Source organism: Lutra lutra, chromosome 14 (assembly GCF_902655055.1).
Source record: "Lutra lutra chromosome 14, mLutLut1.2, whole genome shotgun sequence".
In the NCBI taxonomy this organism is placed as follows: domain Eukaryota; kingdom Metazoa; phylum Chordata; class Mammalia; order Carnivora; family Mustelidae; genus Lutra; species Lutra lutra.
Window position 1 is genome coordinate 3,647,239 of NC_062291.1, and position 26,585 is coordinate 3,673,823.

A 26,585-nucleotide genomic window follows, 5' to 3' on the forward strand; every position below is an offset into this window, starting at 1 on the left:
GACCATTCTGCCTCTAGGACACAAACACTGGCTCCATTCACCAGATTGGGAAAATTTTCATGGAGAATTTTTTCAACTATATTTTCTGGTCTTCTTTCTTTCTCCTCCCCACCAGGGATTCCAATAATTCTGATGTTGGAACGTTTCATGGCATCATTTATTTCCCTAATTCTGTTTTCATGGCTTCTAAGCTGTTTGTTCCAGTCCTCCTCCTGATCCTTTTTCTCTATCAGTTTCTCCTCTAGATCACTAATTCTATCTTCTGTATCAGTTACCCTAGCTGTTAGAGAATTTAGATTAGATTGGAACTCATTTAGAGCATTGTTAACATCTTCCCTGGTGTCTTTTGCTTCTGTTCTAATCAATTCCATTTTATCATTAAAGGTTTTCTCCAGCCTAGCCATTGCCTGGGTAATTGTTAGCCTGAATTCCCTTTCTGACATACTATTTATGTCCATATCCAATAGCTCTGATGAAGAGGGCACAGTCTCTGAATTTTTCCTCTGTTGGGCATTCCTCCTAATCATTTTGGTGAGAGGTGGTTGAAGGGATGTGTAGCTGAATGTATCACCCATGGTGCAGGCAAGGTGCACCCTGGATTGCTTCTGTCCACTGGTGTCTTCTGTCCCCGTAGAGATCCAGAAGTGTATAATTCTAATCTCAGGCTGATTTCATGGGTGATCAGAGTTCTTTGGTAGATAATCAGCTCACGATAGGGGACCAGTTGAAACAGCATCTCCTACTTCTCTGCCTTCCTGTCTCCTCCCTGCTAAATTTACATATTTCTAATAACAACAATTTTTTAAGATTAGAGATTAAGTCATTGTTGCCCAGGGAATGAAAAGATTTCAGGGGCACCTGGGTGGCTCAGTGGGTTAAAGCCTCTGCCTTCAGCTCAGGTCATGATCCCAGAGTCCTGGGATCGAGCCCCGAATCAGGCTCTCTGCTCAGCAGGGAGCCTGCTTCCCCCTCTCTCTGCCTTCCTCTCTGCCTACTTGTGCTCTCTCTCTGTCTCTGTCAAATAAATAAATAAATAAAATCTTAAAAAAAAAAGATTTCAGAAGCATGAGGACTGTAAGTGTTTAAACAATTTGCAGTGACAGTTTAGTACCACCAGGTATTCACATACTTGTTTGATATTTTATTCCATTATGATTCTTTAAGAAGACTTGGTTATCCTTAAAGTTTCCAAAGAATTAGGTAAAATGCTAATACCCTTGAAGTGAAAATATTAATAAGTCAAGAAAGAAAGTTTGGTGCCAAGAGCTGAAACCATTGGTGTCTATGTTAGAATGCAGTATTTCCATTCTGAAAATGGGTAGAAGCGTGCCTGCAAACTTCCCGTCTGTCTTCTTTCTTACTATTGTTTGCCATAAATGACACACACATGCTTTGGTTCCATAAGGATTCAAACCACGATCGGATGCTCTCTTAGACCTCGTTTTACTTCCAACTGGCAGGAGGAACAGAAATGATGAATCTCAATTCTCTATTCAAGAACTTTCCCCCCAAACACTGAAATTGTATCTTTAAATTACCTCATTACTGGTTGTAAAACATCACCAAACATCTCACATAGCTCAAGTAGCTGTGAGTCATTCATTTAAGGAATTATTATTAATGACCTAATTACTCTCCTGAGCAGGAATGGCAAAGCATCTCAAGACTTTGAAATCAACCATTATTCTCTTTAGTGCAAATAAAATCAATAAAAAGTTATTTTAAAAATCTAAAGCTTGATGAAATTATTATAGGGGCCATAAGAAAGGCCTGAAATTTTACATCTACGTGATTTACTCACCATTCAGCAGGAGTCTCTAAAACTGGCTTGTAGACTTTGACACTTTGATGTGCTCATTCTCAGAGATATTTCAGGATGAGCCCACTTTCACTCAAAAACTACACAAAATATAGTTTTTCAAATAACAAATGAACATGAACTTACAATATGCAAATTGTTATAATGTAGGAAATGGTTGATTGAAGCAGCAAACTTTTTCCTTAGTTATGAGAGCTGAGATACTGGATCTGTCCCTTGAATGCAGCCCTGGCCTCACCACTGGAAGTCAGAAAGATGCTGATGGATCTGTCAAGTTAACAATAAAAAATTACTGAGAACCAGTCAGGCAGCTGAAGGTGATTTGGGCCCCATGTGGGGAAGAAACATGATAAAGTGGAGAAGAGGCTTTCAGACATGCCCTTTTCTTCCAGACACATTGCCTGGGAAGGCCGGTGACTACCCCATCGCTTCTAGAAACAGACAAGCACCTGCCAGCTGGTGAGGCAGGGAGAAAGGACTAGAAAACCAGCATCAGAGAAGCACTGCCTTGGGAGGGCATCAGACAGATAGCTTGGATCTTGAAAATTCTCCTAGCCCTCCCTGTTCTCTGAGGGGTGGATAATTAAAATGGAGGGAGTCTATGTATTTCTGCAAGTACAAGAGTACAGAATGTTCCACTAGAGGACCTTTTCCCTGAGATGGTGTCCTGCCTACCTGCCACCTACTCTTATGAGGATGGGAAGAAATCCAGGCACTGACATTATCCTCTTCTCCAAAGACTCATCACCAACCAATGTAGTTAATGTGTCCAAGGAAATATGAACTTATATGGAAAATAAATGAGACTTATTAGGAGGGTAATTCCTTTAAAAGAACAACAGAAGGACTTATCCGTGATGGTGCATAATGTTCAGTTAACATATTAAATATTTTCCAAAGATAAGAGAGGATATTGGAGACATGAAGTAAAACAAGAAGTCAAGGAGAAATCTAACTGGCAACTTGGAGAAGGCAAAATATAAAAATTTAAAAGGAAAACTCTCAGTAAGTGAGTTGATCAGTCTAATGAATTCAGCTTAAGAACGAATTAGGGAGCCAGCGGCTATCAGAAGGCATTTGGATGGTATCAGGGACAGAGAGAAGGAAAATAATAAAAAGGTAAATTAAGCAATAGACAGAATAGAGGTATTTGATCAACATTCATATAAAAAGAATCCCAGAAGGAAAGAAAGCAGTAGAGGAGAGGGAGGAATATTTGAGAGACCAGGCACTAGAAGTTGGCCAGAAGAAGGAAAAGATATAAAGCTTTAGGAGAGTACCAAACAAATAGACAGATAGCATGGAAAAGGGTGAGAGGTAGAACATCTATAGGTTTTAGTTAAAAATTATATATAACAAAGACAAGGAGAAAATCCTAAGAGAAGATCAACTATGAAAGAAAAAGAGTTAGGGGGACCTGGGTGGCTCAGTTGGTTAAGTGTCTGCTTTCAGCTCGGGTCATGATCTCAGGGTCCTGGGATGAGCTCTGTGTTGGGCATCCTGCTCAGTGGGGATTCTGCTTCTCTCTCCCACTCTCCTTCTGCCCCTCTCCTTTGCTTGTGCTCTCTCTGTTGTGCATGTACTCTCTCTCTCAAATGAACAAATAGAATCTTTGAAAAAAAGAATAAGAATTAGACTCGGGCTTTTCAATAGCAACATAGTCTGCAAGAAGGCTATGGAGTAATATTTTCAGAGTGTTGAATCCAGAATATTTAGCTGTATTATTATTTAGTGTTTCAATGTGAAAAAAAAATGTTCTCAGACGGGAAGTCTTTAAAAGGTTTGCCATACTCAATATTCTTTGAAACATTCTTAGATGAAGTGTTTTAACAAGATGAAAAATAAGTCCAGGAGGACAGTATGAGATATGTGAAAGAAGGCTTGAAAAAAAACCTTCGTAAATTGTACTGTTGATGAAATAGAAAACTTATGAAAAAAACAAAACAGGTTTTAGTAAAAAAATCTAGAACTAAAATATAACCTCAAAATATATACAAAATGTAATTCTAACCATAGTCCATAAAAAGAGAATAGGAGCTGTGTGATAAACCTAACAGGATTATTGCCTTCTCAAATAAATTTAAGTTTATTCAGAAAGGGATTTAAATAGGACTCACAATATCCTAATGGCCCAAATTTTCAGAATACAATTGACCATCCCTCGTAATATAAAAGCAAAGGAAATCACAGCTCGAATGAGAAAAGACAATAACTGACCTCAACATAGTGATGAATCAGATGTTAGAATGGTGTGATTCGGATTTTAAAGCACCTGTCATGAAAAATGTTCCGGGGCATGTGGGTGGCTCAGTCAGTTGAGTGTCTGACTCTCAGTTTCAACTCAGGACATGATCTCAGGGCCCTGGGATTGAGCCTCATGTTGGGCTCCATTCTCAGCAGGGAGTATGCTTGAGGATTCTCTCTCTCCCCCTCCCTGTGGCCCCACTCCCCTGCTCACACATGCATGCTTTCTCTCTCCCCCTTCTTTCTCAAATAAGTAAAAAAAACTTTAAAAAATTTCCATAAGCAATTACAAATTCTACTGAAATAAGTGCAAAAAAGGAAAATGTCAGCAAAGGTAGAGAAGTTATAAAAAAGAATCAAGTGGAAATTATAGAGCTGGAAATACAAAACAGAACATCTCGGTGGAAAGATGCAATAGTAGAGTGAAGATGACAGAGGATAGAATCAGTGAACTTGAGAACAGAACAACTGAATTGACCTGATATGAACAAAAGAAAATGGACTGAAAAAACTTAGAGTGCAAGAGACCTGTGGGACAATAACAACAAAATCCAACACATATCATTGGATCCAAGAAAGAGAAGAGTGAAGAAATAATTCATTATTTGAAGAAATAATGGCTATATACTTCCAAAATTTGGTGAAAGACACAAACCTACAGATTCAAGAGCTAAGAACATCCTTTTTTAGAATAAATTAAAAAAAAATACACACGAAACACATCAGAATTAAATTTTTGAAAACGTAGAAGACCAAGAAATAACCTTGAAGCAGCCAGACAGAAATGATGTATTACTTGCAGGGGCACATTGTTTTGGGTAATGGCGGATTTCTCATCTGAAACCATAAAAACCAAAAGAAGTGGCACATTTTTCAAGTGATGAAAGAAAACAATGAAGCCCAAATTCTATATCCACAGGACAAAAAATGAACTTCAACCTAAATCTCATACCTTATATGAAGGTTATCTTAGAATTGATCATGGACTAACATGTAAAATATAAAGGTATGAAACTTTTGGGAAAATATAGGACTGTTAGGCTAGATGTCGAAGACTTGACACTAAAAGCATGATTCATTAAAAGGAAACATTGATAAACTGGACTTCATTCAAATCCTATGTGAAGAGGATGGAAAAAGCAAGCTATGGACTGTGAGAAGATATTTGCAAACCACGTATCTGACAAAAGACTAGTGTCTAGGATAAAGGAAGAATATATTCTTAAAACTAAATGGTAAAAAATGTCAATACAGTTAGAAAATAGGCAAAATACATGAATAGACGTCTCCCTAAAGAGGACATACAGGTGGCAAATAAGAACTTGAATTGATGACTCAACATCGTTTTACATGAGGAGGATGCAACTTAAAACCACAGTGAACTATCACTATATAATAAGAGAAAAAATAATAATAGCCCCCAATATTAGTGACGACACAAAGAAACTAGATCACTCATACATTGCAGGAGGGAATGTGAAATGGTATGGTCCCTCTGGAAAACGATGTGGCAGTTTTTTAAAAATGAAATACGTAATTACCATACAACCCAACAATTGTACTCTTGGTCATTTCAGAGAAACCAAAATTTAATTTCATATAAAAACCCATATACAAATGCTCATAGAAGCTTTATTCATAAAATCCCCAAACTGGGAACATCATAGGTGTCTTTCAGCAGGTCAACAGTTAAACTGTGGCATAAACATATCATGGAGTACTACTCACCAATGAAAAGGAGTACATGAATCTCCAGGGAACTATGCAGAATGAAAAATCCAGTCCCAAAGGCTGCACACTCTATGATTCCATTTATATAGCTTTATATAACACTTTTGAAGTGAAAACAATTTTTAGGAATGGAGCACAGATAGTGGTTTCCAGAGTCTAGGGATGGGGTGCAAGGTGGAACGGGTGAGTATGTCTCTAAAATGGGGCATAGGGATCCTCCTGGTGGATGCTCTGTATCTTGAATGTGGTGATGGATGCACAAACTTATACAGTGACAAAATTGTATAGAACTATACACACACACACACACACACACAAATGAGAGGAAGGCTGAGTAAGATCAGTGGATTGGATCAATGTCTGTTCCCTGGTTGTGAAATTGTACTATAGTTTTGCAACCTGTTATCATTGCAGGAAACTTGATAAAAAGTACATGAGATCTCTCTGTATTTTTTTTCATGACTATATGTGAACTAAATAAAAAGAAAAAGGGAGGTAGGAAAAAAAATAAAGATATAAAACTTTCTAAAGATCAAGAATCTTGGTTGTAATTAATAAGAAAAATAGCAACAATTATACAGTAATGGCACCAATCCCAAAATAAAATCCCAGAAAGGATTTTTATAAAATTCAGCAAGATGTTTTTTATTGGATTCATTTTTTTTAGATTTATTGACTTTTTTTTAAAGATTTTTTATTTACTTGTCAGAGAGAGAGCACAAGCAGGCTGAGTGGCAGGCAGAGGCAGAGAGAGAAGCAGGATCCTTGCTGGACCAGGAACCTGATGAAGGACTCAATCCCAGGACCCTGGGATCATGACCTGAGCCGAAGGCAGTGGCTTAATCAACTGAGCCATCCAGGTGTCCCTTACTGATTTATTTTAGAGAGAGAGAGAGCATGCATGCAAACAGAGGAGGGACAGAGAGAGAGAGAGAGAGAGAGAGAGAGACAATCCCAAGCAGACTTTCCACTGAGCATGGAGCCTGACTCATGGCTTGATCTCATGAATCTGAGATCATGATCTGAGCCAAAACCAAGAGTTGGATACCTAACTGACTGAGTCATCCAGGCACCCCTGGATTGATTTTTGGAAAAAAAAGATAGATAGATGATAGATAGATGATAAAGGTGGTAAATATCTAAGCCAGAAAAAAATGAACTAAAAGAAAGTTGGAGTAACAATTATAATAGCAAACTAAACAGATTCTAAGGCTAAAATATTATACTAACAAAGGTCATCATAAACTAAAAAGAAGCAGCAGAAAATGTAATGGTTGGAATATATATGTCCAACATCATAATCCTAAATACACAAACCAATCAGTAGAATGGTGGGAAGAAATAAATGAATAGAGAATTACAGTTGGAAATTTAAAACACTTGTCTCAGAAACTGGTAGATGAAGCAAGCAGACAAGAAAAAAAGCAAATGTATAAAAAATTTTAATAATGTGCCTTAACTTTAGATGCAGCAGAACACTCCTTTCTTTTGGATACATGTGGGACAGTTACAAAGAGCGATCAAGTGGCAGGTGATAGAGGGAAACTTGACTAATTTTATAAAGCTTATTCTTGACCATTATGCGATACGATTAGATATCAGCTTAATAGAAATGGGAGCTGGAAAAAACCTCGTCTCTCTAGAAATTGAAAAACATACTATTTAATGGTCATTGAATTTAAAAGGAATCATGAGGAAAGACAATGAAAGTCTCAATGTAAAATTTGTGGGACAATAATGTTGTAAATTCTAGAAGTCAATCTGGTGCAATTATAGGAAAATATTAAAAATCAGTAAGTTTGACAGTAGGTCTAGAAATGTTTCTTAAATTATTTCCCGTATTTCTCTGCACATTTAAAATGTTTAATAGTTTTAAAACTTAAACATATTTTAGACATAGTTAAAGTAGGACTCAGACAAAATTTAGAGATTTAAATATATTTACTAGAAAATTAAAGTGGCAAGAGAAGAAGATAAAAAATAAAAGGAAACAAATAAGTTAAGCTTGAACAAGGGAAGCTAATAAAAAGATAATAAATCCAAAGAAATGAGAAAAGGGAAATAGAAAGATAAGATTAGAAATCAAGGAAATAGAGGGACGCCTAGGTGGCTGGGATCGAGTCCCACATCGGGCTCCTTGCTTGGCAGCGAGCCTGCTTCTCCCTCTGCCTCTGCCTGCCACTCTGTCTGCCTGTGCTCACTCTCGCTTCTCTCTCTATGACAAATAAATAAATAAAATCTTTAAAAAAAAATCAAGGAAATAGAGAACAAAAATCAATATCAAAGATTAACAAAAGGTAGTTCTTTGAAAAGATTAATAAGATAGCAAACCTCTGATAAGACTGAACAAGATAAATCAAGAAGAATACTACATAAAACACAATGAAAAGGAGAATTGCCTTTATGCATGAAGACAAGTTGCTTTAAAAATCATTTTAAAAATCAGGAACAAACATTCTAATACATAGGAAATCCATTAGAAAATGGGTTGATTTCTATAAAGGAGATAAGGGGTTAAATTGGACCCAAGAAGAAATTAAAATTTTAGGTGGAGTATAAAAATAAAGACATTGAAATGGTAATAAAACATGTCTTTCAATAAAGGCCTCAGAAAAAGCATGGGGAACTTAAGAAAAGAATAAGCAGGCAAAGAGATATGAAAGGACAATTCACAGGAGACGATCTGAGTGGGCCATGAACCGATCCCAGTGGAGAGTTGCAACCTTGAACAAGATGCCACTTTACACCTATCAGATTGGCTACAATGAGGAAGGTAAAAAATGAGTCTGGCATGCCTCACTAAAGACTGTCGCTTCTGGTGTGGATGAGACTCCACTCCAGTTCTTTTGCTGCAGAACATGGTTCAGAAAATCTGTCTTCTCTTTTTATTATTTTAGATAGCCATATAACACTAAGTGGAAAGTACACACATCATGCATGTAGCTTGATGAATTTTCACAAAACGAGTGATTTGTATAAATCACCACCATGGAGAAATAAACCACTTTCAGGACACTAGCAACCCTCCTTGTGCCTCTCCCTGTCATCACCCCCGTATCTCCAAAGTAGCCATCCTGATCTCTAACACCATGAATTAGTTTTGCATATTCTCAGATACAAAGTAAATGGAATCGTTGTGCCTCCTTTTTGTCTTTTGTTTTTGTCCAGCCTTATGTTTATGAGATTATTACCATACTGTTGCAGATGGTGGTAACTTATTCACCTTCTTCTTGGCAGTATGATATTCCAGTAAATGAATGCTACACAATGTATCCATTCTTCTATTCACCGATGTTTGTTTTCTCTCCCAGGTTTTGATCATTACAAATAATACTGTATGATTGTATCTACATTTTATCTTTATTATTCATGGATTCTGTGAATTTGCCTGCTCACTAAATTTTATTTGTAACCCCAAAATCAATACCTACAGAGCTTTTGCTGTCATGTATACACATGCAGTGGTGAAAAATTTGAGTCATCTGATCTGCTTGTTCTCAGCTGAGGTCAAGTAAGGCAATGCTCTGCTTTGTTCCAGTTCTCGTATTACGAACAAGTGTCATTTTCATCCTCCACTTAGTGTCATGTTTTTTAGGTTTTTTTACTTTTTCTTGGGGACTTCACTATTTAAAATGATGCCCAAAGTTGGTGATGAGGACCGATCTAGTTCTCCTATAGGCAAGAAGGCTGTGATGTGCTGGATGGAGAAAATAATGTATGGCCAGGCATGAGTTATAGTGCTGTTGGACATGAGTTTGGCATCAGTGAATCAATGACACACTCTAAATACGGTGTCTTCAAACAGAAACATGCATAACAAAGTTCTAGACTGATTGGTTGATGAAAATGCTGTGACCAGAGGCTGGCAGGAACTTGACCCTCTGTTTCCCTGGGGAGCAACTGTTCAGTACCAGCTGGTTCAGTGCTCATGGAGACTTTATAGAACATAACTTCTATGGATATGAGAATTGACAGTGTATGTATTTCATTGAGTATATACCTAGGAGTTGCATTGCTAGGTCTTAAGGATTGACATTACAGGGGTGCCTGGGTGGCTCAGTGGGTTAAAGCCTCTGCCTTCGGCTCAGGTCATGATCCCAGGGTCCTGGGATTGAGCCCCGCATCAGACTCTTTGGTCAGTGGGGGAATCTGCTTCCTCCTCTCTCTCTGCCTGCCTCTCTGCCTACTTGTGATCTCTCTGTCTGTCAAATAAATAAATAAAAAATCTTAAAAAAATTAAAAAAAAAGGATTGACATTACAAAGATTTCGAAGACATTGCATTCGTGCTCAATCCCACCATCAGCTTATGAAAATACTAATAGCTCTGTGTCTTTTCTGACACTTGGTATTGTAAGACTTTCAAATTTCAGCCATTTTGTTGATGTGTAGTATATTGCATTATGGTTTAATATGCGTTTTCCTGATGATTAATGGTTGAGCATCCTTCCATAAGTTACTTATTGGCCACAAAAATGCCCTCTTTGTGAAGTGCCTCTTTTAGGTCTTTGCCCTTTTAAAAAAGTGAGTTGTCTGTCTCTTTCCAATTGACTTGTAGGAGTCCTGTTATATTCTCAAATCAGTACTTTGTTGGTTATGTGTGTTACAAATAATTTCTCCAACTCTGTGGCTTATGGTTTCATTCTCTCAGTGGTGTTTTTTCACGAATATATAAGTTTGTGATACAACTGAAGTCGAACTTACCATTTGTTTTCTTTAAGGCTTGTCCTTTTTATATCCTGTTTAAAAGAACTTTGCTTACTATGAAGTCATAAGGATATTATACTACATTATCTTCTAGAGGTTTTAATGTTTTAACTTTCACATTTTGATCTACAATCTACCTAAAATTGATTTTTTTAAAGATTTTATTTATTTGACAGATAGAGATCACAAGTGGGCAGAAAGGGAAGCAGAGAGAGAGAGGAGGAAGTAGGCTCTCCCCCCAGCAGAGAGCCTGATGCGGGGCTTGATCCCAGGACCCTGGGATCATGACTTGAGCTGAAGGCAGAGACTTTAACCCACTGAGCCACCCAGGTGCCCCTGAAATTGATGTTTGTAATGTGAGCCAGTAATCATGATTTGATTTTTTTTCCTATAGTGATATTTATTGACATAAGTACAGTATATTGAAAAGACTGTCCTTTTCCCACTACAGACAATTACTGTCTTTAATAATGCTTTCATAATGTATCATTCTTACCCTTTAACTTGTGATCAGTTTGTATCCTTATATTTAATGTATTCCTTTTGTAAGCAACATATAATTACATTTTGATTTTTTTAATTCTAGTCTAAAAACTATGCCTTTTAAATACAATATTTGTCTATTTATATTTAATGTAAATCTTAATATATTTGGGCATAAATGTTTCTACTTTTACCATTTTTCCCATCTGTATCATGTTCATTCCTGTCTCCTTTATTGCTTTGATTAAAAATTAAGTATGTTTATTTTTTAAAATGTTCCCTCATATTAGCTTGTCAGTTATACATTATTTTAACCTCTCTGTTTTACAATTATCATAGAGGATTACATATGAATCTTTGACTTTTTAAAGTCTGATATAAATGAGCACTCTTTTGCTTTCTGGACCACACAAGGTCCCTCTTCCTTTTGTGCTGGTTGTCCTGTATTTTAATCTGACACATATTTTAGACTACAAAAGAAATTACTGCCGTTTCTTACATCTACATTTACTTAGATTTATCCACATATTTACTCTTCCCATTGTTTTTCGTTTCTTTATGCACGTCCTTGCTTTCAGCTGGGATCATTTTATGCTGGATGTGTTGTCAAGGAATTCTTTCAGTTCTTATTTATCTGCAAATATCTTTATTTTACTTTTACTTTTGAAGGAAATTGAAAATGATTGTGTAATTTATAGATTGACAGTTCTTTTCTTTTTTTTTTAGCATATTTTTCTGCACATCACCTGGCATTCTTTTTTTTTTTTTAAGATTTTATTTATTTATTTGACAGAGAGAGAGATCACAAGTAGACAGAGAGGCAGGCAGAGAGAGAGGAAGGGAAGCAGGCTCCCTGCTGAGCAGAGAGCCCGATGTGGGACTCAATCCCAGGACCCTGAGATCATGACCTGAGCCAAAGGCAGTGGCTTAACCCACTGAGTCACCCAGGCACCCGACAGTTATTTTCTTATAGCATTTTAAAGATGCTGTTTTATTGTCTCTTGGCTTCTATTACTCATATTATTGTTCCTCTGAAGTTAATGCCTTCTTTTATCTGCCTGCTTCTTTGGTGTTCAGCATTTTCACTAGGATGACGCAGGTGCATTTCTTTTTTTTTTTTTCTTTGATTTTTCCCCCCTGTTTTAAAATTGTAGTGTTTTCTGAATGTGTAGTTTGATGTCCCTTGCCAATATTTTAACATCCTTAGTTCGTATCTCAATAATGTTGTTTCTGTCTCATTCTTTTTCCTCCTGAATTCATCATTTATAAACATAGGCTTTAAACTAATGATGATTAATATGTTTAAGTAGCTAGAGGTCATGATGGATAATTAATTCCACCACAGAACTGAAATGTAGAAAAAAATGGAATAAAAATTATAGAACTGAAAAATAAAATAATTAAAATTGAGAACACAATAGATAATTGAACAGCAGATTAGACATAGTAGAAGGAAGGGTTGTTAAAAGGAAGATAGATGTCTAGAAAATATCCAGCTGGAAGCTGAATGGATGAGTGAAAAATGTGTATTTTCCTATAAAATCCCAGGTTTTTGACTTTTCATGAAAAATCACAATTTTTTTGGTGAACATCAAACCTGTATTCCTTTAGTTGGAATTGAAATTGTAGTTGGCCTGGGCTGATGAAGGGCTCCTTGTAGATGGGTATGCTCTTCTTACTAGCCAGAGTCCATTCTGCTCTGTTGTTTTCTGTCACTGAAGCTGCTGGTCTGGTGCTAGGGTTTGTATTACCCATGCACTGCTGCACTCAGTTACCTGGGTGAGTAGGTACTGGTAGGCGGGCATGGTGGGGAGGGACAGCCTAGGCATATGAAAAAGCACTTAGATGGGGGAGTTGGAAAAGTCTAGGGAATCAAAGGAAGCCAGCTGGGCTGGAGCACAGGCAGGAGCAGGGGCTGTGTTGTACTGGACCACTGAGTCTGGAAAAATACACCAGATCTTGGATGTCCTTGCAGAACCAGTAGCTAAGAAGGACCACTGGTTATTTCACTGTTACTTGATGGTATACAGATTTGACCCCTCTCTACCTTCTGGTTGAAACAATCCACCAGTATATGAAATTAAGTTGTTAGGTATAAGATGACGCGCTATTGACTATTGGTAAAGCACAAAGGCTATTGACTTGGTAAGATGAAACATCACAGAATAAGTCTTTCTGCCTTTGTTTCCCCTCTGTTTCAGCTGCAAGTGTCCACTCCTTGGAAAAGTGTGGGGAGCTGACTTGGAAGCTTGTCGGTTGCTTATCCAGAGCCTACAGCTCCAGGAGGCCACATGCACACTGTCTGCGGAAGACGAGAAGCAGACAGATGACTTAGTGGGACCCGTCTGTCCATCCACTCTTGCCATCTCCCCCAGGCTCCACTCTGAAGTTGAGAGGAAGACCCCTTTGCAGGCCTTTGAAGACTGGAAGGCTCACCCAAATCCATCTCTGTACTTTGCTGGCAGCGAACAGAAAGAGGTCTGTCCATCTCTATAGCCTCACAGGGTCCCCACTCAGAGGGGTATTTTGGGGCCACACTGCAGATGGGAACAGTAAATATTGGGAGGGCGACCCATCAAACCATGCAACCTTTTGAAGGTTTTAATAATCCTGGAATACGATTACAAAATAATGTAGAATTTTTGTGGAAGTTTTAAATATAAAAGAGCAAAAAGAATAATTTTTGGCATATTTAGTTCGATGTTCTAATTTAATGGCTAGAATTAGAATAGAAATCTGGTATATAATTAATATATACAGCATTCAGCACATATGCCGTATATAACATATTGTTGTGTATACTGTTATATGTGTCCCGTGTGTATTTAATTATATGTTTAGAATCTATATATCAGTATTTATTAGAATATCTCTCTCTATATTAGTATTGAGTAGAATCAAACATTCAAATATATGTATGCATCCCTTTGTTTTGGCCCAAACAATGTCATAATGCATATTTGTAATATACTCTTTGCATTTTTTTTAAAAAACCCTGATACTTGGCTTATGATATATACACATGTATATATCATCTATATAATTAAAATGTGGATTTATTTAATTAACACTTCACTCCAAGGCGACCTAGATGAACAAAGAAGTGCTCCACTCCCCCTCCCCCACCTCCCTCTGCTCCCCTCTTTCCCCACTCTCCGCCCCCTTCTCTCCCTGGTCCATCTCTCCCCCCACCACTTTCCCCTCCAACCCTAATAAGACACTTTTCAATGAACGTTCTCTTGGCAACTTTTTCCCCCCTAATTTTAGTACCACACCAGGAGGCTTTCGAGCTCTTTTTCTGACCAGGTCCTCAGGTGTTCTAAATTAAAAGGAAACAAAATCCTGGTGAGGCTGAAGGAACATATCACTTCATGTTCACGGCTCACATGTGACATTAGACATGCCCCCGCCCCGGACCTGTGCCACAAATACCCCCACCCCGACTCCCCCAGGCAGGCCTGCCTGTCCTGTCTGTAGGACCAGACACTCACTGGCAACGTGGGCTGCAGTCACTGCCTTCTGGACTGTTTGGAAAATTGATACTTGATCCCATATTTGAATTGAATAACCTTATGAGAAAGAGGGCTGTTGTCACTCCCTGGAATCCTGCTGGCCTCTTAAGTTAGGCTTTAAGTTGAGCTCTAGATGGTCACAAGTCCTTTGTTAGCTGGGGCACTGCAGGTGGCTACCAGCCCTGTTGGTGGAGTTGGCTGGCAGGAAAGAAGATTCTTGTGGGGAGGGAAGTGCCACCTAAGCCAGGGGGTCACAGCTGTGGGCTGAAAATACTGCGGGCCCTGGGTCTGAGCCTTTGAAAGTAGGGTTGACTGTCCACAGAGGGCTCCCAGAAACTCAGTACCAGGACAGCCAGGAGCCAAGGCAGGAGCCAAGCCAGGCGTGGGATAGGGTCCGCTGGGACATGGGTCAGGACTGATTCAGCAAATTCCACCTATTGGAGGAGCCTCCCTTCCTCCCTCCCTTCTGTGCCCATTGTCCCTCCAGGCTCTCTGGTGGATGACATTCCCAGCTCTAAGAGGATTATTCTTCTCCCATAGGATTAGGAGCACCTGCCCATCTGACTGTAGGAAAACAGAGCTATGAAGTAGGAAATGCAAAGTCAAGAGTGAATAGCGTAGAATTTTATCATAGAATGATACATGAATTTTCTGGTGAGGAGGAGGCCCAGACTGTAACTCCAGGGAGTAGTAGAGCGACAGTGGCTGCTTCTCTGAGCTCCGGGGCCTTCCTGCCCCCAGCCCCCACCTTCTCTCCACCTACTGAAATCCTGAAGCTTTCCCACAATTTTTTGCTGCTTCCTTCGTGGTGGGAGAGCCAGAGGGTATTTTGAAGGTTTCGCGAGCTTTCGGTGCTGTCTTTTGTCCTGTGCCAGGCCTCAGCCCACTTACTGTTCCTGCGTTGCTTTCCTGGGTTTCTAGTCACAGTGAACACCCTTCGAATTCATCAGTGGTGGTAATGTTCAGATGGCAGATACTGTCTGGAAAGGGCAAAATTATGGGAGCTGAAAACAGATCAGTTGTTGCCCGAATTGGGGTGAGGGAAGAGATTGTTCACAAAAAACAATATGAAAGCTTTGGGTATGTGTGTGTGTGTGTGTGTGTGTGTGTGTGTGTGAGAGAGAGAGAGAGAGAGAGAGAGAGAGCTAGAACCATCCCATATCTTGGTTTCGGTGGTAGTTACACAACTGTGTGCATAGGTCTGTAACTTTACACCAGAATGAATTTTATTTATTGCTTTACAAAGGTGACTACAATTTTAAAAATAACACCCACCTATTTAAGAGCGAGGACATAGATGTTGGAATCAGTGGTTCTTGGCTCAGGGCTATGGGGAGGTGGTATAGTGTGTGGCAAAAGGAGCCTGGAGCTCAGATCCTAGTTAGGACACTTGAAGGCTGCGTTTACTCATCTGCTAAGCACCCCCACCCCCAGACCCCCAAATGAGGACAATAAAATCGATCTCATGAGGTTATAAGGTTTTAAATAGAATAACGCATCTAAAAGTGAGTTAGAGGTTTAAGAGAATACATAGTAAAGGCTTGAAAAATTGGGTTCGTATTTTTTTGCGGGGGGTGTTAGCACCCTTTCTGGCAATCACATACATCTAAGACCTTTTAAAAAGATTATGCCTGGCTTTCCTTATCAAGAAGCAGAAGCCAGCAATGAATTAGTGGGAGATAATCCCAGACAAGAAAGGCTTAATAAAGAAAGAATCTGGTTCATATTTAGATGGAGGATTTTTGACAACCAAGACTCAGAGAAACCATAATCAAGGGTCTCATTAGAAGGTGTCTTCATTTTGCTGCCTCAGTCTGCCGGGGAGTCCTTGAAGTCTGGGTCCTTGCGTGTTTATCCAAAGCAAAGTGTCTCTTTGCTTTGCAGCTGGGAGTTGGTTTTGCTTGGGGACTCCCTGCCAGTCTGGCCGTCCCACAGCGGTTTCTCTATTGAAGCATGACAGCCCAAAGGCAGGCAGTTTCTTTATAACCCGAATCTCCCCTGAGAAATTGCTGACTCCTTAAGGAGGTCCCCAGGGAGACGGCTTCTTGGAGCCTTCACGGGGCTGGTGAGTGGCCCACGTGGTTCCGTGCGTTTCCGCGGCACATTGTTGCTATGAGCCGTCATTCATTAAAGCTTTTGCCATGTGGATGGTCCCCCGGGCCTCTCCGCGCCGTGTCCCCCATTTTACAGCTGGACCCGTGGAGGCAGAGTCGTTTGCTTGGGGCTTGGCTGGGGAGGAAGTTGGCAACAGGGCCCAGGCCCAGTTTTAGCAGGAGGTAGCTCGGATCGAAAGAAGTCTGTGCTTTTCGCGTACTCTGGAAACAATCAGCCGCTGTTGGCCGGGGTTTATAGACGGTGCAGAAATTGCACGGGGGCCAGACAGGAGCTGGGGAAGTCAGTGAGCCCGCTTCCTCTGCGGTGAACTTGCCCTTTTGTACTTGCTGTTCTGGCCCTAATGCCTGCGAAATTCTCTCCTTCCTGTCTGCAGCCTGTCCTGCTGGGGTGCTTTCTGTTTTTCCTGCAAAGTGGGCTCCCCTCCTGTGGAGTTCCCTGGACAGGCTCACTCTCCCCTAACTCCAGCTGCTTCCTTTCCAAGCCAGGAGCTGCCACCAAAGAGGCTTAAAAGGGCCAAAAAAAGGGCCAGAGCTCTGAGCGATCTCGTGCAGCATCAGAAGAGCCAGTGTGCTGTCTGCGGTGAAAGACGTTCGCAACAAGACTCGAGCAGACGGTGCAGCCTTGTTCCAGGGTACAGGTCTCTCTAAAACCCTATTCCTTTTCACCGGGCCCATCTTGCAGAAACCTCAGCAACTGCGCATCTCCCGCAGCTGCCACTGCGGGTTTCTTTAAAGGGGACCCGAAGCACAAAGAGCATTTGGGAAAACGATGCTCCCCCAGGTCCTGTCTTCTCTCCTTCAAATATTATTGAGTTTCCCCAGGATTTTCAACGTGGTGTACATGGAGACAGGGAATCTCTTTCATGCGAACGCTTCACCGCTTTCCGTGGCATTTGTTTAAATCACGTCATTAGAATTTCAGGTACAACCGGGCATACACAGGATTAGAAACAAACACAACTCAACCCACAGACACAACACAACCGTATAGGAGCAGAAGCGGGCAGGCTCCCCGGGGCTCTGTCCTGGCCTTGGCCCCGGACCTGGCCCTGCAGGTGGAGGGAGGCCACAGAGCCACAGGGCGAGCTGGAAGGTAGGGAGGAGGCGGCCTTCTGTGCTCAGTTAGCAGCCTCCTGCTGCTTCTCTCAGTTAATTAACGCTGTCAGCTTGTCAGCCTCCTTCACCTGCCCAAGGAAAGGAAGTGGACTCTTCCCACACCATCCCCCTGCTTTCCCTACTTTTTGAAAATTATGGAACCACTTTCTGCGCTCCAGGACCTAACAGTGGCATTTCTTTGACTAATTAAAAATAGGTCAGTGCTTCCGAGGAATCCCGCCCAGGGGCTCTTGGAGACACTTTCACCTTGAAATTCCTTGTCATACACTGATGAACACTGAGGGATCAATACAGAATCGTCGCCACAGAGCTGGCAAGGAGTCACTTGGGCCATTATAACACAGGAGGCTTATCTGATGGCTACGCAGGCGTTGCTTCCCAGTAGCCAAGAGATTTTTTTTTTTAAACATAATATATTTTTATCCCCAGGGGTACAGGTCTGTGAGTCACCAGGTTTACACACTTCCCAGCACTCACCATAGCACATACCCTCCCCAATGTCCATAACCCCACCCCCCTCTCCCAACCTCCCTCCCCCCATCAACCCTCAGTTTGTTTTGTGAGATTAAGAGTCACTATGGTTTGTCTCCCTCCCAATCCCATCTTGTTTCATTTACTCTTCTCCTACCCCCTTAACCCCCCATGTTGCATCTCCTCTCCCTCATATCAGGGAGATCATATGATAGTTGTCTTTTTCCGATTGACTTATTTCGCTAAGCATGATACCCTATAGTTCCATCCACGTCGTCGCAAATTAGCCGAGAGATTTTTAAAAAATCCAGGGTTTCACGTTTCTGGAAAACGAATGAACCCTCTGCCCCCTTGTCATCTGATGCTCTCACCTGTTGGGGGCTGGGGCAGTTAGAGTCAGGAACGTCCTTGTACCCCACAAGCTGGTTGCCAGCACTTCCTCCCCGTTTTAGCTCAAACTGGTAGAAAACCTGGATCTGTTTAGAGCGTAAAACCTGCTGTCCTTGTGGAGGGTAAAAATCCAGAACCAGGACGAAACCCTGGCGTTTAAAACCAGTAATTCTGGGGGCACCTGGGTGGCTCAGTCATTAAGCGTCTGCCTTCAGCTCAGGTCATGATCCCAAGGTCCTGGGATCGAGCCCTGCATTGGTGGGAAGCCTGCTTCTCCCTCTCTCACTCCCCCTGATTGCGTTCCCTCTCTCCCTGTCTCTCTCTCTCTCTGTCAAATAATAAATAAAATCTTTAAAAAAAAAAAAAAAAAACACAAGAATTCTGGTAGTCTTATAGTTGCATAGCTTACAAAAAATATTTACAAACGCCAAAATTTTTCTTTCCACCTAAAATGAACACAGATGCAAGCTGGCATTTGATTCTGTTCTCCTGGTTTCCTTTTTGTGGTTCAGCATTTCTTAGCCACCGACAGCTTGCAGAGCCCATTCTCCTGATGTGGAACTCCCCCAGCTGTGTTCCGTTCTCATTTTTCTTATTACAAAAGGGCTCTTATGATTTGACGTCACTATCCCCCAAATCTGAATGCTTATGTTAAATAGAGCTTATTTAAGTACCTGCTAGTGGATATGACTGTTAGTTACACATAGATTTTTCCTCGGAGTTTCTAATAGAGTTTGGCCTTATGCGACCTTGATGTTCAACTGATGTGTGCCGAAAGGAAAACAACCCAAGGTCTCTTGAATGATCGTGTAATATAAAATAGAGCTTTTCAAAGATTGCCCTTCATATAAACTAGAGACCATAGGCCAATTAGCCTATACAAATTAGAACTCGGCCACTTCTTTCTTTTATCAATTTTTTTGTTCTGTTAAATGGTTCCGTGTAGACCATGTTTCCCAGCGCCTCCTCTGTAGTAAGTGGACAGATACGTGAAGACAATTTACTGCTCACTCTGACCCTAAGACATTTAAATATTTCACATGCTTTCCTTACCACTCACAACATCTGGATGCTTTTAAAAGAAATACCCACTTATTCAGAGCGTAGCCATATAACTTGGGAATTTGGAGGAATACTTGTATCACGGAAGAGTAAAGATATGCCTTTCGTATCTTCATCCGTGCCTCTTTGCTCGTTGACATTAATGACGGGAGAATGAGTGTTTATGTGCAAAGACAAGTGCTTATGAAGTCTATTTCAGGTAGACATGCGAGGTATTATTTGCGGTGTGGACAGGAGTTTGTCATAGGTAAATAGTCTTTATGTGGACCATAAATAAAAAAAAGAGAAAGAAAACCATATAGCATTCCGGGAATGTATTTGCCAAGCAAATATTTTGGAAAACAGCCCAAAGGAACAGACTTAAGGCTGTGATTTTAATACCGAACTAAGGAAATGCTTTAATGCATTGGCTCAGCTCATGCATGGTGGCAATCACATCTGGTTTACCTCAAGCTATAGGAGAAGGAATGAAACTTAACGGCGGAACCAACATCATGAGACTCAAGTCCCATTTTTTTTGTCGGTATGCATATGTGCGGTGCAGGGTTAATTCTTTTTTAAATGTAAATATTGCCATGGTGTAAGTAATCTGTAAATGCAGATGGCTTGCCAACTATAAGGAGAGACTGCTCTGTCACCTGTCCATTCTTATTATGTCGCCTGTGAGTTTTACTGCAGGAATTAAATATTTTTATGGATAGGCAACTATTGCCGATGCCTTATTACATGGCCAAGGAAAACAGGGAGGTAAGTAAGCTGGTTGAGTTAGAGCAACAACATAGGGTCTCCAAGGTGGAAGCTGCTTGCCTTTGATCATGGATCTCATTCCCCAGCAAGGAGCGAAGCCGTTGATGACTTCAGACTGTATAGAACACCCAGTGCAATGCATTGCCCACCTGAAGTATAGACCTAAAGAGTCCTTGTTGATCGTATTGGGTTAATTTTAAAATCATAGCACTAATTCTTCGTTCAGACATCACACCGCCCCTCTCTTGGGAACGCCTGTTGACAGCATTTTTAAAAAGTCAGCTACTTAAATTTCTCAATCGACTGACTCATCCCAAGGTATAGCCCATCTGCTCACATGGGTGCAGATCACCAGTGACGACCCACACTTCTGGAAACGCTTGCTCTGTTAGGTGTGAGAGGCTTTCGTAAGTAAAGTTGGCATCGTTATCTGGTAACTGACAAGTTAACCTACATGGCTTTCTGTTCTGTAGGTATTTTCTGTTCATAAAAATAACCAATACGATTTCCTGATCGCTCCAAGGATAGCCTGAGGGATATTGCTATCAGATCCTTGCTCATTTCCAAACAGTTACTCTGATGTAATCCATTCCCTCCCCTTCGGGTATGGGCTCTAGTTTTAAAAACGTTAAATGTCGATATTCTGCAAATGTCACAGGCGAGGACTTAGCCTTGTTTATGGGAAATATCACTAAGGAAAAGAGCCCTTGGAGACCCTGGCCACGGAGCAGGGGACGGTTTGTTACCAGACTCTCAACTTCAGGCATCTGTCTGGGCGAGCCTCTGAATGCGTGTTTGGATCTGAGTATCAGCGGTTGCCAATGAGTGTAAGTAATGAGTTGTCGAACTCATTTTAATGGGAAAATTTCTGCCCAAACATTCAGGTCTCCGGGTTTTGATCACAAGGTGAGGCGGGCAAATTATATATGAAATACTGCCCGGCCAAGTTAGTGCTCCCAGACCATACCCATGTGGAGGGACGGTAGGGAAGATGTAGGGCTTTTTCTGAGGGCCATGAAGGACGATTTTGTATGGAAATGCTGTGGTGGGCCCAGAGGACCAGCTCACAGCCCTAGATCCCCACAAAGTGTGACTCTTCACACTTTGCTATGATGATGCCACAGGGAATGCAACCTAAGAAACAGCATAGCTTCCCCGGGGGGGGCAGTAGTCATTTGGGTAGAGGAATGGCAGGGTGCCATTATGCCACCTCCCGGTGGCAGAGACAGGCAGGTATGTGCCCAGTGAAGAAGGACCGTGCTTGAGCCCTAACTGAGCCCCGGTGGTACAGGAGCTTCAGGAATCCAGAAGCGTTCCTTGAAGAAGTGGAATCTGAGGGGTTTTGAAGAGAGAGAGAGATGGTGTTAGTCGAGCTGAGAAGGGGAAACGCTCAGCTATGGCGCCATTTACCTGGTGAAGTTTCTTTCATTCTGACCCAGAGGGAAAATACTCCTAAGGCTAAATGAGGGGATGGAAGTGCAGAAAACAAAAGTCATAAAATTTGAATTGCTGAAGCGACTGCCTGATGGGACAAATTCCTGGAGAGTTTTCAAAGCCACTTTGAAATGCCAGACAACCTGTACTTTATCTGTTCAGAGTTGCAAATCCTACAAAATTCCATTTCAGCTAGGAACACCGGAGACTTTGTAGTGGGTGATACTTTATTACCAAGTGTCAGTCATGTGCTCATGTGGGGTTTTGGTTTTTTGGTATGGTGTTTTTTGGTTTTTTTTCTTTTCACCACATTTAATTTAATAATAAAAATGGGGGGCGCCTGGGTGGCTCAGTGGATTAAAGCCTCTGCCTTCGGCTCAGGTCATGATCCCAGGGTCCTGGGATTGAGCCCCGCATCGGGCTCTCTGCTCAGCAGGGAGCCTGCTTCCTCCTCTCTCTCTCTCTGCCTGCCTCTCTGCCTACTTGTGATCTCTATCTGTCAAATAAAATAAAATAAAATCTTAAAAAAAAATGGAAGCAGATGTTACAGATTTCAAAGGAAGAGAAGCTCGGGGCATGACGACTTCAACTTGGCATCTGCCAAGGTGATAAAAGAGATGAGAGGTCAAGGCTCTCCTATTCTGATTCAGAAAGGAGAAACTCGCTTCCTTCCCTTGTGACTCACCTGCTTTCCTCTGCTTCCAGCCTTGTGTTTTATGGACAATTGGATCAAAGGTTCCCAGCTCCCCATGGCAGCTGGGTGGTTCTGGTGCCCATCACCGCCCCCTCCAGTAGACACTCACCTACCTGAATCATGGAGCATATGCCCCTTAATGACGCGGAGCCCTCCAGGAATCAGAGCAGACTTCACAGAGTCCCAAATGTGGAAGGGAGGAAAGAGGGGATATCTTCAGGCACCGCTTGCTTCTCTGATCTCTTTCTGTCATCAGTTTGTAGACTCCCTCACTCCCACCCTGGGCCAGCCCAACAAAAATCCCTTTCTGTGTTTCCCTTGGCATGGCTGAGTCAGACCTAGGGGGAAGAGCCCGCTCGATATGGGAGACCTGTGTCGCAGACCCCAGCCCACTTCTTTCTCAGTGTGTGACCTTCAGCAAGACACAGGACTCTTTGAGAGGCTTTCTGTGTGTTTAAAAGGAAGACCTGAACCAGATCATTCCTGAGCCCCCTGCCAGCTCTAATTCTATCTGCTTCTAGGTATTAAAATCCTCGGGGAAGTGTTCATGACATCCTTAGTGGCCCTCCCTGAGGTGGCCTTTTATAAAAGCTTGCATTTGATGTCCTGGGAAACGAGGTGGGTGTCAAATGAAAGGCTTCATTTTCATGCACGTCCCAAGCTGGGGACTCCTGACCAGCATAGCTGACTTACAGTTCACTTAACCGAAATGCCAGAGCCGCCAAAGCTTTCATGGAAGGACAATTGCTTTGAAAGAAGGTTCCTTTGTTTTAAGACAAGCAAGCAAACAAAAGCCCTTTAATAGCTCCTGTTCCTTTACTTGTTTTTAGCTTTCCATCAAGGCTTAGTCAAAGAAAATGGATAAAATCAGAAATTGGGGTATAGCTGATCAACAAGCCCCCTGCTCTCCTGCCAGAGGCATCTCTGCAGAGGAAAGCCTAAAACCTGCTGGCTTAAAAGTACACACTCAGAAAAGGGGTCCCCAGAGCAAGAGAGAAATCTCGCTTGGTGCTCCTCACAGCGACTCTGCCGTCCTCTGTAACTGGAGCGAGCGCGCACTCACGTTCGCAAAGGACATGGTCATTTACCTAGAGCAGCCGTATGGTCCTTTATCCCACGCGGTGGGTGTGCCCCCAGGCTAGTGTGAGACACAGAAATCCACCCGCCTGTTCCTTCTGCCTCTTGTGGCGGAAGCTCCTTGCTGTGCTGTCTGCTAAAGAAAGAGTCATTTCTCTCAAAGGTGGAAGGAGGTCGGGCCCTGTTGGTCTTATTGCAAATACATACATTGCAAGTAGAAGTATATCGCAGAATATGCGTCTGCACTGTTTCGTAGCCCTGCCTGCACATCTGGTCAGGAGCCAGGGATCTGGGGACCAGGAACTGGTGGCCGTGGCGGCTCATGGAAATCTCCTTGCACACTTTAGCTCAGAGCCACAGTTTCCAGCACGGCAGGGACCTTCCCATCTGAGACAAGCCCGGGCATTAGCGTGTTGTTGCTCTTCAAGATCTAGTCAGTTCTGGTGGTTTTTTAGCTGGGGACCAGTGAGAGTGCACTTCATGCTAGCGTTCTGCACCAGTCCTATCTACCCATGCAGGATCCTGTGTAGGATATGACCTGTCTGCCTGCTGTGCTAGCTACTATGACTGTACAACAAATCATCCCAGCTTAGTGATTTGGAACAACCATTTACTATATGCATGGATCCGTGGGTCAGGAATTCAGATGGGACACTGTAGGGAGGGCTGTCCCTGCCCCCACAGCGTTTGGCTATTAGCAGGATGACTTGAATGTGGAGCTTGGGATCATCTAAAGACTAAGTCCCAACCGTGCCTGGCTTTCAGCAGGTCAACAAGATACCCACACGTGGCTTGTCTGTGGGCTGTGGGCTTAGGCCAGGTTCAAGGGCAAGTGATCGGAAAAGACATATCATCTATTAAGAGCTGGCTTTGGAAGTCAGGCCTGTCACCTTTGCCGTGTTCTGCTCACTGAAGGATTCTCAACAGCCCAGCCAGGGTCAAGGGGAGGAGAAACAAATAGCAGAGGGATAAGGTTCTGGAAGGCCGTATTGCTGTGGCCACACATACACTCTGTCATACCTGGGCATAGCATGGAAAACACAAGGAAGTTGCCAAGTCCCTCAAGTTTAAGGTTAACAGGCAGGACCTCCGCAACTGTGTTCACTTTATACCCATGACTCTGGCCCCACCTTGGCCTCTGTGGACACGTAGGATTCCTTTGGACAGAGCAGAATTTTTCAGCAGGTTGGTAGAAATACATAAATCTGACCTTCATCGGCTGTCACCGCTCAGGTGAGGGCTTAAATGAGTTCGCTTCCCAAGATTCCATAAATTCTTCAAATAACGGCCACCTGGGTCACAAGCAGGACCAGTTCAGGAGCAGAGAGTGTCGGGCCACCAAGAGAAGTCTGGTTTGTGGTTTGTTCAGGAGCCTTGTAGAAATTCTATGACTTAGGGAAACAGCCCGGGGGCAGAGGGCCAGTCAGGTCTCCCATTAGTGGTCACGGATCCATGAGTTCTTTGAGTTTGTTTCTTTTTGCCTCTTTATGTCTTTTTAATCTGTAAAATCGTTTTTAAACAATATTCAGGTGTATTTTTTCCATACATCCATTATGGCTTGAATCAGTATCCTCGGTAAATTTTTTCTTTCTTATATTTTAGAGAGGTGGAAAATACAACCAAGTATGGAGAAGAAAATAAAAATCTTCAATAACACCAGCCCTTGAAATAGTAATAGTCAATATTTTAGTGCTTTTTCCATTGTATATACCTGCCTTAAGATGATTTTAATGGCTAAATATGAATTAAATATACCAGAACTTATTTTAATCACCCCTTTTATTGTTGGACATTTTACTTCTTCTTTCCCATGCTTTTCGTGTAAATATTTTTGCATTATTAAGATACATTTTTATTTAACATATGTAAGTAACATTTTCCATACTTATTTAAAAATTTTAATAAATATTATTTAAATCTAAATAAAATTTATTTCTCTGTGATAGATTCCAGGAAATGGGATTCTTGGATCCCAGGCTATGAACAATTTATTTTTGCTACATGGTCTGAAATCGCTTTCCCAAATTCAGACAATCACTGGCGACCTGTACATCATTCTACAAGGCAAACAGGTGTGGCTTATCAGTTTAGGGAGCAAATGTAAAGCCATATTTTAAATGAACTTAAATTCAGCTCTGATTTCTGTTTGTTTCAGCATGACTGGGAGGATTAAGTCATTTGCCTGTATCTTAAGTGCTTTCAGTTCCTTGGTTCTGCTTTCCAAGCCTGTGTTTTTCCCTCTCTTCAAGTGTATTTTCAGATGTTTGCATTCCAGCCCCCGCCCCCAACATGACGTTTTCTCCTCCATGTACGGCTCGTGGTCTCACGGCCGCCTGTCATTTGCCTACAGATGTTCTCCTTCGAGGCGTCTCGTTTACTTCCTGCATGTCGGTGGCGATGCCCACTGTCCACTCTCTCCGCTTCCATGCGATTTGTCTGCCTCCTTGAGTGATAATGTGATTACTTTTAGGATCAGTAAAATAAGGATGCGTATGTGATTTTTATATATTCTCTGTCTGCTCATCATCACTGCTGTGGTCAATGATGGGCAAACCATCACTGTGCGCTTCCCGGGCCTTTTTGTTTGTGTTCCTTTGTCCTTGAAATGGTTTGATGTTGTCAGTGAACGTTTTTCTTCTGTATATACATTTACCTGCAATAGAAAAGGCTTCTCCAATGTTTGCAATAGTTATTTATAGTTCCCCTTAGCATGGTTCTATTCTAATAGAGTTGACCAGTTGGGATATAAACTCAAAAACATTCTGGAGTTAATATAATGAATATTAAATTACATATCTGGATTTAATGATTATTCTTGGCCTCCAATTATAATATTACATCACTCGTGGTCTCTAAGGCCTCTTTAACAGAAAATATCACCACACCTGGGCATTTTGTTGTATTTTGGGGTCTTAATTGCAGCTTTTGTAGTAACCCTGCAGTTTAATCTAAATATATATCTATATTCTTTCCCTTATACAAAATT

At 41.5% G+C, this 26,585-nt stretch overlaps 1 protein-coding gene across 2 annotated transcripts in view; it reads left to right on the forward strand.

Moving 5' to 3' along the window:
* DISC1 (DISC1 scaffold protein) overlaps window positions 1-26,585 on the forward strand; it is a 380,218-nt gene that overhangs the window by 338,767 nt on the left and 14,866 nt on the right. For both annotated transcript variants that reach the window (XM_047702999.1, XM_047703000.1), the window contains one exon: window positions 13,184-13,460. In XM_047702999.1, the coding sequence (XP_047558955.1) occupies window positions 13,184-13,460 (277 nt within the window). The remainder of the gene's footprint in view (window positions 1-13,183; window positions 13,461-26,585) is intronic.